Below are 16,462 nucleotides of genomic sequence, written 5' to 3' on the forward strand. Positions count from 1 at the left end.
ATCGCGTTCAGGGCTGACGGAGCTGATGAAAGATCAGCGTTAACAAAGCTCACCGTTTCAAGGACGTTAAAGCAGAGCGCTGAAACTGATCTCAGACCGGCTCTCAGGCGCACAGTTTCCGCTTCGTCCACCGTATCCTTTCTTTCTATTTCCGGCCCGGTCATGGCAGCTGGATGCAGGAAGCAACTGTCCTCAGAATAGAAATAAACAAGGAGAGAAAGATTTTTTTCAACTTTAAGTTGCGTTTTCGGGCTAGTCTTTGTTTTAGGCGCTGTGAAATATGGCTACGACCGCCCAGTTGTTCGAGGTAAGTCTGTCTTATAATTCAATGCTAGGTGTCACGTCTGCGTTACAGCTTTTAGAAAAACAATGTTTTATAGCTCGTGCAAGTCTGCGGTTTGCGTTTATCTGCAGTGCATGTGTTATGTTTACGTCGTTGAGTTTTGATATATGAAGTTAATGGGTTGCATTCTATAATGTGGTGGTAAACAACACTAATCTAAACATAATTCTTAGCTGATGCTTAATGCTGGTATACACACTCTTTTAAAATTGGGAGATAGAAATTGCAGCAATACCGATTCCAGACGGTCATTCAGGAGACCCCCTTCTTATATCTTATGTCATGACATATTCTGTCAGCTTTACGTTTTGCCTTTTTTTTATCATGTGCATGATATTATTTTACCAGGAACCATTTGATGCTGATGAGTACATTGAGAGACTGGCATGGAGAACTCCTGGAGGAGGCTCTAAAGGAGGAGCTGAGGCATTTGACCCCAAAAAGTGAGCCACTAAACAATTTATGATTTGTTTTTGTACATGTGAATTGTAAGTAAACACCTAAACTGTCAGCAAAAACTTGCCAAAATATTTGCCACTTAAGGGATACTCCAAGATGACCCCCGTTCATCTTCGGAAAGCAAATGAAGATACATTTTTTGATGAGGTCCGGGAATGTTCTGACTCCCGCCTGTAGACAGCAACGTAACCGTCATTCAAAGCGCAGAATGTCAGTTGCATTGGTGTCTATGGGCAGGAGACTGAAAGCTCTAGGACGTAAATTTGTGTTCTGAAGATGAACGGAGGTCCTATGGTTATCTTACGATTTCAGGAGGAGTAATTCATGACAGAGTTTGTATTTGATCTCGGAGTATCCCTTTAAATTAATGTTTCGTTTTTTGTGATTCAAACCTTATATTGAAACCGAATATATTGTTATTGTATTTGGGAACCGTTAGAGAGTATCCGGATAGAATCTAAAGTTGGTTAAGAGAATGTAGAAGAGCTGTAATATAGACCTTTTCCAAGCTAAGGTGCAATTGTGAGTTTTGAACAGTTTCAATGAGCAAATTACGAATAATAAGAAATGGTAAAGAATGATTATATCCAAACTTTGAACTGGCAGTGGAAGATACTTAAAATTTTGTATAGTTGAAAGCGTGCACCACCACCATAGTTTTTTCTGACATTGACATCCACTAATGCATGTTAAAAATATACATGCATTACTTATTTAATCTTAATAATTAACATATACAGATTTTTTTGTGTATAAAGAATTGGAACAGCCTTGTGTGTTTGTTTATTGGCTAATTTGGTTATGCATTAAGCCAACAGTAAAGAATCACTCGCATCAAGGAGAGTAACTATAACTATAAAGGTGACATTTAAAAAAAATCTTTTTCAATTTAAGAGACGAACAGAGCCGGGCAAATTTAGAATAAATATAGCATTATTGTCAAATGGTGTGGATGCTAATAAAGTTATCGCTATAGTTATCGTTCAGGATGGCGCTGTTCTCATCTCATGCTTAACATTTTAAAATCCTTACCACAGGTTTAACCTGAGAAGACATACATATTTGATCTGGACCAGACAATTCATAAAACAAGTCCCTTTTATTATAATAATGTTGTGTGGGTATAAGTGCAATATATGCTTTTGTTTCACTAACAATAATGACAATAAAATTTGTCAGTTTGACAATTATGCAACTGCTGGAGACAAAAGCATTAAAGTGACACAAAGTTTACTTCAACATAAAAGCATTGCAAAAGTGCTTTTTAACTGCCGAAGCCGAAACATCGTCCCATATTTTACACTGAGCTCTCAAATAACCGACCATGAAGAGGCTGTTGTGAGCTGGGCGAACCATTGACTCACAAATGATGGAAGAGAACAAATTTGGAGGGAAGAGGGAAAAAGAACTTAAGCTGCCAGCAGCGTTTAGGGAATTACGGTGATATGAGATTATATACTCATCACTTCAGAATGTTTTGCTACCACCCAGAGAATCCAAACATGCTGAGTTTGAGCTTTTGACTTTGCTGTCCTACAAGTTCTTTGAAATGCAGCTGACGAAGCTTTTGGTTGTATGTGTGAGGTTTCCTAAATACACACACACGGCACAGATGGGCCGTTGTTATGAAGAACCGCAATTTATAGTAACAGACCATTAGCTGATTTTCAGGCGAGGTAAGTACTTGTATGATCTTGACAAATAAGATGCTCTCCCCGGATGCTTGTACGTTTCCCAGTTTAAGATCAGTCTCCTGGAATTTTTCAGAATCTGGTTGAAGACGTATTCATGAAAGATAAATGAATCTCAGCCCAGCATAGTATACTGATCCCTGTCATTGAGCTGGTTTCAGGATATGGAAACATAGCTTCGGGCACTGTTATATGATTGGTCAGGTTTTATATAACGTTTCCCCATAGATTACATGCTAGCCAAGCTAACTTAATTTGGGACGTAAGCCTGCATCTTGCAAATCAGAGTGTGAAATGGATCCTTTTTCAAGGTTCTCTGAACACAAAGAGTGTTCTGCAAAAGCTTAGCAAAACCTCCACACTGGTTCGAGTTTAGGGGAAAATCGACTTTGTCATCGATTCACCTTCTTGTGGTCGATAACCATCCATGTAGACCATCTGAGCAGATGTAGAAGAAAACTTTAACAATGGGAAAGTAATAAAATTATTATTTAATAATACAAATGTTTGATAACTTTCCTGTAACTGTTTGTAAAATAAATTATTTCTTAATTATTCACACAAGACGTTTGATGCATGAATTCTTTTTTTCTTTCTTCTGTTGAACACAAAATGAGATATTAATCAGAATGTCTGCACTGCTCATTTCCACACAACAAAAGCCTTTAATCTTGTCAAAAGCCTTTTATCCTGTCAAGGACAAAGGACTGAGAGAACCTAACAATAAAATGACCATAAAAATTGTTCATGTGGCTACAAGTTCGAACCATTATGAATCTAAATTTATTTATATATGTGAGTAACGGAGTGAAGTTGATTATAATACCTCAAAATCTCCCTTTGTGTTTAGCAAAAGACATATGACACAGAATTATGATTTTTTTTGTGTGTTTTATTGTTGACCCCCTTCATATGATTGTAAAGTGCAGCAATACACAATAAAGCGCTAAACAAATCCCTAATTCATTCAATTTGTGTCCATTGTCGGTTGTATTTTTTCTTTGCCTTCATTTAGACAGTGCAGTGAAGAGATGACAGGAAGTGAAGTGTGAGAGAGAAGGGAGGGTGGGTTCGGGAAATTACCACAAATGCCAGGGTTTGAATACGAGTCGCCCTGAAACGCAATCGCGCCATATGTCTGAACGCTGCCGACTTGGCCATCGGCTCCAACTGGGCTGTGTTGTTTTATTGATTATTCTTTATCTGTTCTTCAGATTGCTTGAGGAATTCGTAAACCACATTGAGGAGCTAAAACAACTGGATGAAAGGATCCAGAGGAAGGTGGAGAAGTTAGAGCACCAATGCCACCGTGAAGCCAAGGAGTTCGCCCACAAGGTCCAGGACCTGCAGAGAAGCAACCAAGTCAGTTCATGCATGAAGTCATTCATACATTCAGAAACATGTATCCCATCATAATCAGAGGCTTATTTAAACTATTTTACCATGTACCATGTTCCTGCTATTAAATTGATCCGTTTGAACTAAATGGGCCATTGAATTGGTTGTCAATTTTCGAAGAGAACTTTTATGACCTTTTCACACAATGTAACCTCTACTTCCTTATTATAAATGTTTAGGTAGCCTTCCAGCACTTTCAGGAACTTGATGAACATATCAGCTACGTGGCCACTAAGGTTTGCCACCTGGGGGATCAGCTAGAAGGAGTGAATACACCAAGACAGAGGGCCGTGGAGGCACAGAGGCTCATGACGTACTTCAATGAGTTCCTGGATGGAGAGCTGCGCAGTGATGTCTTCAACAATCCAGAAAAGGTCAGATCTAGATGACACAAGTACACTGTCATCTCTTGTTTAAGTCAAGAAAACCCTATTCAAACCAATAATTAAACAACTGCATTTACACATTGCCTTAAGTTTGAATTATTTTATGAAATTGCTGCACAAAGGTTAGTTTCACTTAAAGGTCCAGTGTGTAGTTTTTTGGAGTATCTATTGACAGAAATGTAATATAATATACATAACTATGTCTTCAGAGGTGTATTGAAACCTTAAATATTGAAGCGTTATGTTTTTATAACCTTATTTCTATCTACAAACACCATTGGTCCACTTGTATGGAATCGGCCATGTTGTTTCTACAGTTGCCCTGAACGGACAAACTTCTCAACAGAGTGCGTTCTAAAATAATGCAAAGCGAAAATGCAACAACATGTTTGTCCTCTGTCAGACATCGCAGTGCTTCGCAAGGGAAGGGTGGAGTGAGCCGTTGGTTGCATATCACAAGGTCGCCGCTAAATGTCTTACACTGGACCTTTAAATGCATTCAGAATTGCAAAATAAAGACTTGAGCATTTGAGTTTCCTGCTAAATTCAGATTTAACTTTTTTATTTATTTATAAATTTGTTTATGTCATCATGTTTAATCCACTCCCCCAAAATAAAAATTGTTTTCCCATGCCGTTGTAGATCGGTAGTATTGTGATTTTTCCCCCCAAAAATAAACACTTTCTAGACAGTACAGTAGCATGTTAAAGTTAACCGAAGTGGCTGCCGCGAAATTTTTTTTGTTCATATGAAGCAGTAATGCATACCACTATAACACATGCCTTAGGCTAATATATATATTGTCTGCTTAACTTTTGATGTGCGCCAACGTAATTGGAAATGCCACTTATAAATTAATCTCTTGAGTTACTCGTCCAAGCCTGGGTGGCAAGTCTTCTGATGCTATTAGCATAAGGCCACCAACATGGTTTCAGAAAGCCATGTGGGAATATACCCGGCAGACTTTTCAATATTTCTCAAAACACGCACGCCTCCAGAAGAGAAAAGAGGGGAAGTCAGAGCTGCCGGTGAATAGCTGAGAGGGAAAAAGAGAAATGGGAAATGGAGGGAACGAAGGGTTGGGTTAATCCCTGTGAAAGGGAGGGCCGGGCCCAGGCAGAGAGGAGGCAAGCGACGGTAAAAAAAACCTACTGCTGGGAGACGGCTACATCACTTACATGGGATTTAGCTAATCTTAGCTGGGGGACAGATACTTAGAAAACCTCGACGAGGAGAGCGGAAAAGGGATGGATCCACCTCACGGGACCACAATAATGATGTTAGCTGAGGAAGGCAGAGGAACAGGATGTGTGGACTGTAGGGCCTTTTCTTCTTGTACATCAGGTTTGAAGGAAAGGTGGGGGGTTTTTTTATTCGGGTCCTGGCTCGTCCTCCTACCTGCCTGTTGGGGACAGATTATGGGGTGTGATTTAGGTAGGGATGAGTGAGCGTAAGGTGATGGATGGGCAGCGGTTGATGGACGGGAGTTAAGTTGTGGGGCTGATGAGGTCCGGGTGCGCAGGGCTGAGCTCGTTCTTATCATCCTTCTGGTGGACAGAGAGGGCCAAATTTACCTTAAGCCAATCCACAGATTTAGGGGAGGTGCCTCTGGCCTTGATTCGTGTTTTGAGGCGTTTTGTCCTGAAGTATCCATGTCCTCTCTCACCACAGCCTGTTCTCTTCCCAAACAGATAAAAGAAGCTGCTGACATCATTCAGAAGTTGCACCTGATCGCTCAGGAGCTGCCGTTTGATAGGTAAGAAGTTTGCAGAGTCAAGGAGCAGAGAAGTCACAGGGGGGGTGGGTGGATAGCAGGGATGCAGTAACAAAATGTAACGTAGGATATATATAACAGTTTTTGCCAAAAATGTATGTAAAAGGTAAAATTTTAATTACAATGTAGTTATTTTGGGGGGGAAATGGAAAGCACCATTTTTTTATAACAAATCTCCATAGGTGCCAAAATTCCTGAATTGCCTCAACTTTGGCTACTAATATAGTAGAACTGCAAATATCCACCATTGTATTAACAGTAGATATAGTTACATTTATTCATTAACAGATGCATTTATTCAAAGTAACTTAAATAACAGAGCATTTAACATTTTGTCTAAAAAGCCAATGATAAGCATAGTTTACAAAGCTACTTTTACAGATATATAAACGTTGGGTAGCTAGGAAAAGATTAACAATATAAAAGAGGTTAACAGTTGAAAGTAAAGGGCTACCCCAGGACATACTGATTTTGTTTTTTAAATTGCATTTTAACTAGCGTTATATTTTTATTGTTGCATGTTATATACTGTCACACAGCCCAGACCCGGTCATAAGTGTGTCATACACAGGGTCACACAAACAAGCTGCATTCATTAGAGGTTAGGAAAATGCAATAGTACTTTGACTTCAAATCTCTTGTTTTCCTTTTCAGATTTTCTGATGTCAAGGCCAAGATTGCAAGTAAGCAGCTGCAGACTAAACAAGACACCATTACTTTTTACCTGTCTGTTGTTGAATATGCAGTGTTAACAAAGTCTTCGCGTGTGTTTGACAGGTAAGTATCATGACCTTGAGCGTCAGTTGATCCAAGAGTTTACAGCGGCTCAGAGGAGAGGAGAGATTGGACGTATGCAGGAGGTGGCGGCAGTCCTGCTACATTTTAAGGTTTGTGGGAGATGCACTGCACCCTTTAGTCAACATTAAATCCAAATCACGCCTTTTATGATTTTAACATACGGTTCTTAAGAATATTCCACATTATTATAAAAATGGTTGTATCAAAATGTAACTTGGAACAACTTTTTTCGGCTGACATTCGTTTTACATTTCTCATATGCAGGATGTATTTATGTCTTTCTTTGTATTTTGTCACAGGGTTATGCCCACTGCGTGGATGTCTACATCAAGCAGTGTCAGGAGGTGTGCATTACGTTTGGACTGTCTCTTATTTCTTTTCCTTACATCTATGAAGTTTATACTTGATTTCCTATTGCAGACAACAAACAATCAATGTGTATATAATCTCTACATAGCCTGTCTTTATCTTCTATAGGGAGCATATATGAGGAATGACTTGTTTGAAGACATTGCCCTTTTGTGTCAGCGGGTTAATAAGCAAGTTGAAGAAGTCTTCTACAGTCCAGAGACTGTCGTGGCTAAGTTCCTTCAGAGCATCTTTGAGAACAAGATACAGGTAATGGCACACAGAAACATGCTTGTGGCCAGTTAGCTTCAAATCTGTTATCATCTTTAGCTTCAAGTAACAAATCTTTTGTGTTTATGATTTTAGGCTCACGTTAAAGAAAGACTAGATGGGACCCGCAACTCTGACGTGGAGCAATACCTCAAAAACCTATATGACCTCTATACACGGTATTGTACCTGTTATGCCCAAAGGGTTTGTCATGCAACTAATTAATAGAACATACAGTAGTTTTGTGCAATGATACTTTGACAGTCAGAAGAAATGATTGTCTAATCGTGCAGCTTATTCCTGTGCATGAAAAATCACAACGTAAAGCAAGGATTATATAATAGTGGTATGTGAAACATAAAATAATAAAGACGTTAATGGTCACTATAATAACACTGTTCAAGGGACATAAATCATAATGTAACTTTGTGGGAATTGTAATCGGGGGCCAGTTACATTGACTGTCATTTTAAATAAAAATTCTGTTTGTTACGCATTGAGAGAAAATGATAACCCCCTTCTCTTTAACTCAAATCTAGTTTTTAATTTGTTTTATATTGTTCTTTTCTGTTTTCGAATTTGATATGGGCTTATATCCTGTGTTTGTCATATGATAAATGAGTGCAAAACCTTGTATTAAGCTCAAATAAGCAAGTTGTCTAGAGGCCAGTAGAGGGCCCGTGTGAGAGAGTGGCCAATGAAGAAGACAATGTTGTACATTTACAGGGAACCTAAGTGTTCCCTGTGAAAAGTGAGAAGTGACACGATTAAAACAAACCGAAGAAATTATGCACGCCCGGTACTCTAGGTAGTCCCAGTGAAATAAAAAATGACAATTCTTATTTTTTCATGAAATATTATTTATAGTATAAAGCTTAAAATTCATGACCCCTCATGATCTTCAGTTAAAATCTGAAACGGCACTTCTGCCCTGGAATGACTAGCCACGTCAAATGAGGTCAATTAGACGGCTTGGCCGGAGCATCCGTTTCCTCCTCCCCTTCAACTGTCAGTCTGCTGCCAGTTTCATTTAAAAATCAATGCAACAGCTGTTTACACATCCAATCAATTCGCAGTGAAAAATGCAAGCCACGCCCACTCATTTTCTCCTTTGAAATTCCTTTTCACTTGGAAATGTGTCAAAAACGATCGCTACTTCCGGTTCACAGGGACTTTAAGTGTGCAACATAATCAGGCATTAAAAAGAGTACCCATTTAAAGTTCCTTAGACCAATGGAATTACTTGGGGTCCTAAGGGGAGACCCTATTTCAAGGAGACTGATGTCAAACACCACTTTTATTGTGATCACATTGATTTTAAACTCATTTTGCCCTCATTTGTAGGACAACGGTGCTGGCTACTAAGCTCACAGACTTTAACTTGGGCTCAGACAAACACACGTTCCTGTCCAAGCTGATAAAGAACATCTTCTCCTGTTATCTGGAGAGCTACATTGATATGGAGCGACAATATCTGCAAAGCCGCAGCGGCATGATTCTCCATCGCTTCTACGAATCAAAGAACCACCAAAAACGTCCTGTAGGTGCGGGCAGGTAAGGACTGGAATTTGTTTTCAACAGCCTAGGGTGCTTTTGTCATATAGATGTCTTGACGTGTGATTTACATTTCCTCACAGTCTCTCCTTTTTACTTTCACAGTATCCAGGAACTGAAAGAGAGGATCAGACAGCGCACTAACTTGCCACTGGGACCCAGCATTGACACACACGGAGAGACCCTGCTCTCACAAGAAGTTGTAGTGAACCTGTTGCAGGAAACTCGACATGCTTTTGAGAGATGCAACAAGGTTTGTCAAATAATGGCACTGCATGATATACTGTAAACCTGAACTGTAAAAGCTCTTTTATCATTGTAAATACTTACATGATGGACATTTTTTTTGCAGTTGTCTGATCCTGCAGATTTACCAAAAAATGCATTCTCCATCTTCCTGCTTTTGGTGGAATACCTGTGTGTGGACCATATAGACTATGCCCTTGAGATTGGGCTTTCAGGTATGTGTGGACTAACCATTCAAATATGTTAGTACCTGTATTAGGGGATGTTTCTGGCTTTTGTTTATAAAGGTTTTTAATCAATTAGGTAGTCGTACAATGTCAAATACTTTCATATAGTACCAGTCAAAAGTTTAGAACCACACTTGACAAATACATTCGTCATGATCTTAAAAATCCTTTAATCTTTTAATAATAATTAACTACATATATATAGCACATTTTCTGTACACTTAAAGCACTTTACATTGAAGGGTGGATCTCCTTAACCACCACCACTTATAAAGGTGTCTATTTCAATGTTTTATAGTCATTTTTGTAGACAACAATATATTTATGCCATCATATCAATGTGGTCCAATGTCAATACTTGGACCAAATAATAAACAAGTCCAGCATAGTTAGAAATTCAATGATATTTAGAAAGCTACCCAGGTTAACACCTCAAGAAGTCGTATAGTATAGGCAAAGAGTGACAGCTTTGATGATGTCAAAATATATACGAGTGTTCATTTTTTTTAGTCACATCATAATTCCCATTGTTTCACTTTTGTTATTACATGACTTTACTACTATTTCTAAATACACAGTAAGTGTAAGTGGTAGTGCACTTTCCAGTTCGGCTTTTGTTGTTTAATAGTTGGAAGTTTCTCTGTTTGAAACATATATACTCATTTCTCTCTCCAAAAAGTATTTCATTACTTATTACTTTCTATATCCTATATCAACAAAGACAGACACGAAACGGCTCTTTTAAAAAGTAATTGAATTATAGTAACTAATTCCTTATAGTTACTAATAGTTACGCCAACACTGCCCTTTGCTGCAAATTGGGGTATTGATGTCATTTGTTTCTTAATTATCAAAACTAGCCAGTACTGATCATCTCAAAATGCCAAACATCAGCATCTAGTTTTAACAGTATGAAATAAGTATCCAATAAAATCTGGTTGACAAGCAAATTTTTTGAATAACAATAATGTCTTGCACAGCAATCCCATCTGCGGATGCCAAAAACGCCAACCTGTACTTCCTGGATGTGGTCCAGCAGGCCAACACAATCTTCCACCTCTTTGATAAGCAGTTTAACGATAATCTCATGCCTCTTATTAGGTGAGTTTGACTGATTTTCACCTTTTTGTCTTTTGTCTGGTGGCTTCCCATGACTTGAACGATTTGTTTGAACTCTGATCCCTTTAGCTCCTCGCCTAAGTTGACAGAGTGCCTGCACAAGAAGAAAGAAGTTATCGAACAGATGGAGGTAAAGCTGGACACTGGGATCGATAGGTTAGTTCAAAACTTTCACAGCGAATTGGGGATTTATTTTTATTTAGCACAAAAGACAGTCTTTGACTTAATGTTAGTTTTTCTGACATTTTGTCATGTTTTTAGGACACTGAATTGCATGATCGGCCAGATGAAGCAAATCCTGGCCACTGAGCAGAAGAAAACAGACTTCAGGCCAGAAGATGAGAACAACGTCATGATACAGTACACCACAGTAAGATAATAAAAGCGTGCATAGCAATAAAAATAAAAATATTTTAGTTGCATGAATAACAGCCTGTGTCTGTATATTTGCCGTATACTTACACCTTACCTTTTCTTACACCCGAAGGCATGCTCAAAAGTTTGCGCCTACGTCAGCATGCAGGTGAAGCGTGTGAGGAAATCCATGGATGGTAAGAATGTGGACACAGTTTTGACGGAGCTGGGAGTGCGATTCCACAGGCTGATCCTTGAGCACCTGCAGCAGTTCAGCTACAGCTCCATGGGTGGCATGCTAGCCATCTGTGATGTGGCAGAGTACCGTCGATGTGCCAAAGAATTCATGGTGAGTACAGGTCAAAGGTCTTGCAGGGTTTCTTTTGGCCATTTTAAACTTGGGCTCTGTTTTATTATAACTCGATCCACCCTGTCTGTGAAATCAAGGCTAAAGTCTCAATCTAACGATGAAATAACGGTACAACAATGTTGTTGGAGGCTTGGTGGTGTTGATATCGACCGACAGTAGTGTAGTCTGTCAGGTCCGTAGCCAGCCTATTGAAAGGGGAGGTTCTTTTTTCAAAAAGTGGACCTTTTTGCAGTTTTTCTCCTCCTTTTGTATTTAATTATGAGGTTCAATGACTTCATTTTGGTGACCTTTTATGCACTAATTTCTGCTGGATTAGCTTGTCTGCTGGTATCTTAATGAGGACGCTTTTTGATGCACCTAAAATATTTATTGCATTGTTGTCAAATTGCTTCTTCATGTAACACTTTTGTCAGTCCATACACAGTTCATAAGTTTAAAGACCACACTAACAACAGAATAGATTTAATGAACTTTACTCAAATATTAATAATAATTCTTCTCGTCATCCTTTCTTGACTCTCTGTCAATGCCTCTTTGCTATGTTTTATTATGATAATTACGCTACGTTTATATGGCTATTATATTGTACCAGGGGTCCCCAAACTTTTTTCTGCAAGGGCTACATAATTCTCCCTGTCTTTAATGGGGGGCCGGGTCAGTTTGTAACAGAAAATGACATGGGCCGTAGGTACTACTTGAATTATTGTGGAGGTTTAATTATGATTTGAAATATATTTATTATGCCTCCTAATGGAAGAATAGTTTATTGATATTTAATAGTTTAGTGCTACTCTTATGCATATTATGCATATTAATTAGCCTTTCTCGTTCCCAACCGCTTGGCCATTTTGTCGTTTCGGAAATTTTTCGATGGGTCGCGCGTCAGTTCTATTGCAATGTTACGTTATGAATTTAACAAATAATTAGGCTATGTGAGTAACTTAGCGAAATTTGGGTCTGAAAGCCAATATTTATTATCAAATATAGACATGGTATAAGTGAAACTGTTGGCCTATATTTAAAAAAAAGACGTGAATTCACGTCATGGGAGGGGCTTCTGACGCTCGCTCACGGCCCTACTAGAGCAAGCTCCTGATTGGTTGACACAGCGCGAATTTTCTCCGAAATTCAGATTTTCAACTCACGTGAATCACGCCGCAAGTAGGTCATCGCGTCATTGCATTGACTTAACATGTAAATCACTCGCGCATTTGGTGTGAACACACTATAAGGCATTGTTCAGAGGGCCGGTTCAAATCAAAGTTTGGGGACCCCTGTTCTAGACTATTGAGTGGATAAATCCTTTTAATTAAAAAAAGAATATATATATATATATAACCCCTCCCCCCGCATCATTCAGAGGCGATGCTTCTTCACGTTTCTTTGAAAAGTGTATTGCGAGAACTCTCTCTGTCTGCACGCGCGGTGCGTGCACACACACACACACACGCGTCCTGCAACAATAATCATATTAATTTGAAACAGCAACCCAGAAATTTGTCACAAGCATTGATTAAAACAATGATGACAATAATCACATGAAAAAAAAACGACCTAAATTCTGGACCTTTGGCAGTGAGGGGGGGTTTGTCAAACTACCCGAACCCCCCCTACCTACGGGCTTGTCTGTTTATAACCTCATGTTAGCTTTTTACTTCTGGCGTTTGTATTTAGGCTAGTAGCAAATATTGTGTTAATCTGTAAAGATGATCTTGATAGACAAAACGTGTTATTTTTTGCGGTGCTTACTTGGGTTGGCGATACTGTATAGTAAAGAAATCAAGCTAATATTTTCACAGAATGTTCTTTACATTATGCAGGTTGATTTTGATAGAATATGTGAATCACAAAATTATTAAGAAAGCAATATATCGTGTGCCAATTGTAACCGAGTACAGATTGGTTCCATATTTTTGGAAATGAAACTCTCTAATTCTATTTACACAAAATGTAGTTATTATTATAATATAAAGCAGATGTAAAATAATCACATACTGTGCTAACTGCAGTTGGACTGGGTAAAAAGTAAAAAAAAGTGTGTAACCTCCAATTTTTGTTGAAAGAGTTTCATACCCCATTTCGTTCACTCTTAATGAAAATGTTCTTCAGACATCAAAGGAAATCCTAATGTTTAATTGTTAAAATTAAAATGACTTTTTCTAAATGTGTTTCAAAACCTATTTGACTAACAGCTGCATTAAAAATCCTCCACAGGTTGCTCTTGTGCTCCAGCTCTTCGACACGCTTCATGCTCTGTGCAACCTCTTGGTCGTCGCCCCGGACAACCTCAAACAGGTGTGCTCTGGCGAGCAGTTAACCAACCTTGACAGGAACCTCCTCCATGCTTTCGTCCAGCTGAGAGTAGACTACCGCTCAGCCCGACTGGGCCGGCATTTCAGCTAATGACCGGCAGGGCTGCCCAATTACTGCACAGCCTACCATACAGCCGTCCATTCAAAGCTACCCTACTGCAAGACTAAAAAACTAAAGCGGACAATTTGGAGAGGCTTTTAGCCTTAACTTTAACCTTTGTGTGTTATTCAATGTGGACATTAAACCAAAACCGTAACAATTTCAAGACCCAACACTTCCCGTTTTATGTTTAAAGTTGCCCGTTTTATCTGAAATGTGCTTGTTTTTGTTCATACCATAAATTGGAGAATATAAATCAGTTATATAGTGTAGAGGGCTGTTTTGTACATTTCCCCGCTTCTGGACTTCATTTGTGGGACGATGCTGTTAAATGAAATGAGGTGGACCTCTCAAATGATTCTGCTACTGGACTTGGGTGGTCGAAAGACTCAATTTTATTTGCTTTTATTTTGATCGTGCCAAATGATCCTCCGTGGCTCTACTGGGATGAGAGGGGCAGTACGGTGCGCTGCTCTGGATCAATGAGCTTGCCCGGCTCGTTTCGCTCAGGCTGTTGTGCACACACAGGGCTTTGCAGGCAGGAAAATCCTTTCTTTGAACGGAACAATGGAGATGTTATACATGTTGCCATGCTTGGAAAGCTTATTCAGTCCTTTTTTCATTTCATACTCATAATATTAATGAACAAGAGGGCGGTTGATTGTTTTGAATGTGAATACTGCAAGATCTGTAGTTATCCATTTCATAATATGCTCAGAGGTAAAATATAAAATTTTCAGTGAAATGCAGTTCACGCGTAACATTTTAAAGATAAAACTAATATCTACTGCATCAGTCTTATAACAAAGTTACATTCAGATTGTTTCCACATACAGTAATAGAAAAACGATTGGTTTACAACATGATTGGATTTAGACATAGCCTGGGTTACAGTAAATGGTGTAGGGTTTTCTGATGAGTGATGCTTTCATTTAGTGTTTTTTAGTTTGATAAAATAAGGATATGCCGAATCTCAACCATAAGAAATCACAAACTATTAATTCAAGAGCACATTCTTCAGACGAGTATGTGTTGAATGCAGTGATGTCATGTGACTAGTCGAACTGTTGCCCTTCACCTCTGTTGAAAAGCTCGGGGCCGAGATCTCTGACCCCTGGGTTTGACCTCGGCGTTAGAAGGTTAAAAAGGATAAGGTGGTTTGTTTCTGTCGACTGTACTGCATTCTAACAGGAATTCAGGTCAAAATGATCCTGCACGTGAACCGAATCATCTGTAAAGCTACTCGTCAATTATTCCTGAAAATAAAATGTGTGAAATTGCCCCCTTCTTTTTAATGAGACAAGTTTAATTGAGGGTGGTCTCAAAGCCCCAGAGTAATTCTTGCCATGCTCTATTTTAATATTCTCATTATATATTTTACTCATTTTTAAGGGTTACATTATAGTTAGGTCCGTCATACATGAGCCCCTCTTAATCTTTTTTTTAGAACCAAGACTTCCACACTATTTAATATACATAGAAAAACAAATAATACATATTTTTTGGAGTATGCACGCGGGCGCTTTCATTGGATGCACACACCTGGCCCAAAGTTAACTCCTGGCCCCAGTTGCATAAACTTATCCGCTTAGTTAAGTCTTAGCTTCTTAACAACAAGTCTCACGTACCGACAATCTGATGAGTAACTTCTAAAACTAGTCTAGGAGGTTTATGCCACCAGCCCCTGGTCTTTGTTTGGGTATTTATTTTATACTGAATTGTTTATTTTTATTGATATTTGATTGTATATGGTATCAAATCACATTAAGACTACTCAACAGTTATTGATCTTTGGGAGGTCTACCGGAAGTTAAGTTTGGAGCACATATTGGTTGTTTAACCGCCCTCTTGGGGAACTTAACCATAAAGTAAAGTCAACTAACGTTAGTTGACATGTTTTATTTGGCGGATTGAATACCGATTGTATTACCGTACAGTATACCACAAAATGCACTGTGTACTAGCATTACATTACAGAGTCGCGACTTACATTGCATTATACTTCACATTGTATGTGCGGCTCCCCTGGGATCAAACTCGCGGCATTGCAAGTGCACCAAACTCGTGGTCTAAGGTTATAATTTGCACAGACTAGACTCGAGGACTCGGGCGTATTCTTAACACACGAAGGTTAATATCTTCCCAAAGGAGGAAATTATTAGCGCGACTTAAAAGACAAAAAAGAGAACATTGCGAAGCTTAACCGCCCGACGGTGTTTAAGAAGCGTGTGCGGTCGTCATGGCCGGTAAGACGCGAGAGATAAAGCGCTTCAGAGGTGACTGGCTGGACTTCTGTTTCCAGCACCGCGTGCCGTCTCTCCGACGACAAACAGGCGCAATTAATTAGACTAATATGAATATGATCACGGGCAGGGAAATTCAATTCTCTCCGCTCTAATCACACGCGGATAGCTTGTAAAAAGTATTTTGTTAGGCCCCGGTGCAAACATCGCGGCCTTTTCCAAACATTTGAAAACTGTTTATTTTGCGTGGCGATTAGCGTTTGCTGGTAGCGACCGAGCGGCGGAGGAGGCGCGATAACCATTTGCGGTCCGGGAACGCGCCGGTTCCCGCGGGAACGGCTGACTCGGGTTGAGCGTGAGCGCCGAGCGCTGCTGTTGTTTACGGGGACCTGTGTTTGAGCAGGTGGCGCGGATTAGCGGTGCTGTCAACACTGGAGCGCTGGATAAAGCCTTTGCTCACCCTTTCCAGT

General features: G+C 39.4%; 1 protein-coding gene across 1 annotated transcript; it reads left to right on the forward strand.

The window, feature by feature from the left end:
- Positions 1-98: 98 nt before the first annotated feature.
- exoc5 (exocyst complex component 5) lies at positions 99-15,030 on the forward strand. The gene is made up of 18 exons (XM_079458500.1): positions 99-307; positions 692-786; positions 3,708-3,855; positions 4,071-4,265; positions 5,969-6,033; positions 6,706-6,734; positions 6,829-6,938; positions 7,149-7,193; positions 7,327-7,467; positions 7,564-7,646; positions 8,812-9,021; positions 9,127-9,274; positions 9,374-9,482; positions 10,475-10,595; positions 10,683-10,769; positions 10,875-10,983; positions 11,101-11,316; positions 13,552-15,030. The coding sequence occupies exons 1-18, from the start codon at positions 281-283 to the stop codon at positions 13,738-13,740; spliced, it is 2,127 nt and encodes a 708-aa protein (XP_079314626.1). The 5' UTR covers positions 99-280; the 3' UTR covers positions 13,741-15,030.
- Positions 15,031-16,462: the final 1,432 nt, after the last annotated feature.

The sequence above is a fragment of the Barbatula barbatula genome (genome assembly GCF_947034865.1).
Source record: "Barbatula barbatula genome assembly, chromosome: 6".
Classification (NCBI taxonomy): domain Eukaryota; kingdom Metazoa; phylum Chordata; class Actinopteri; order Cypriniformes; family Nemacheilidae; genus Barbatula; species Barbatula barbatula.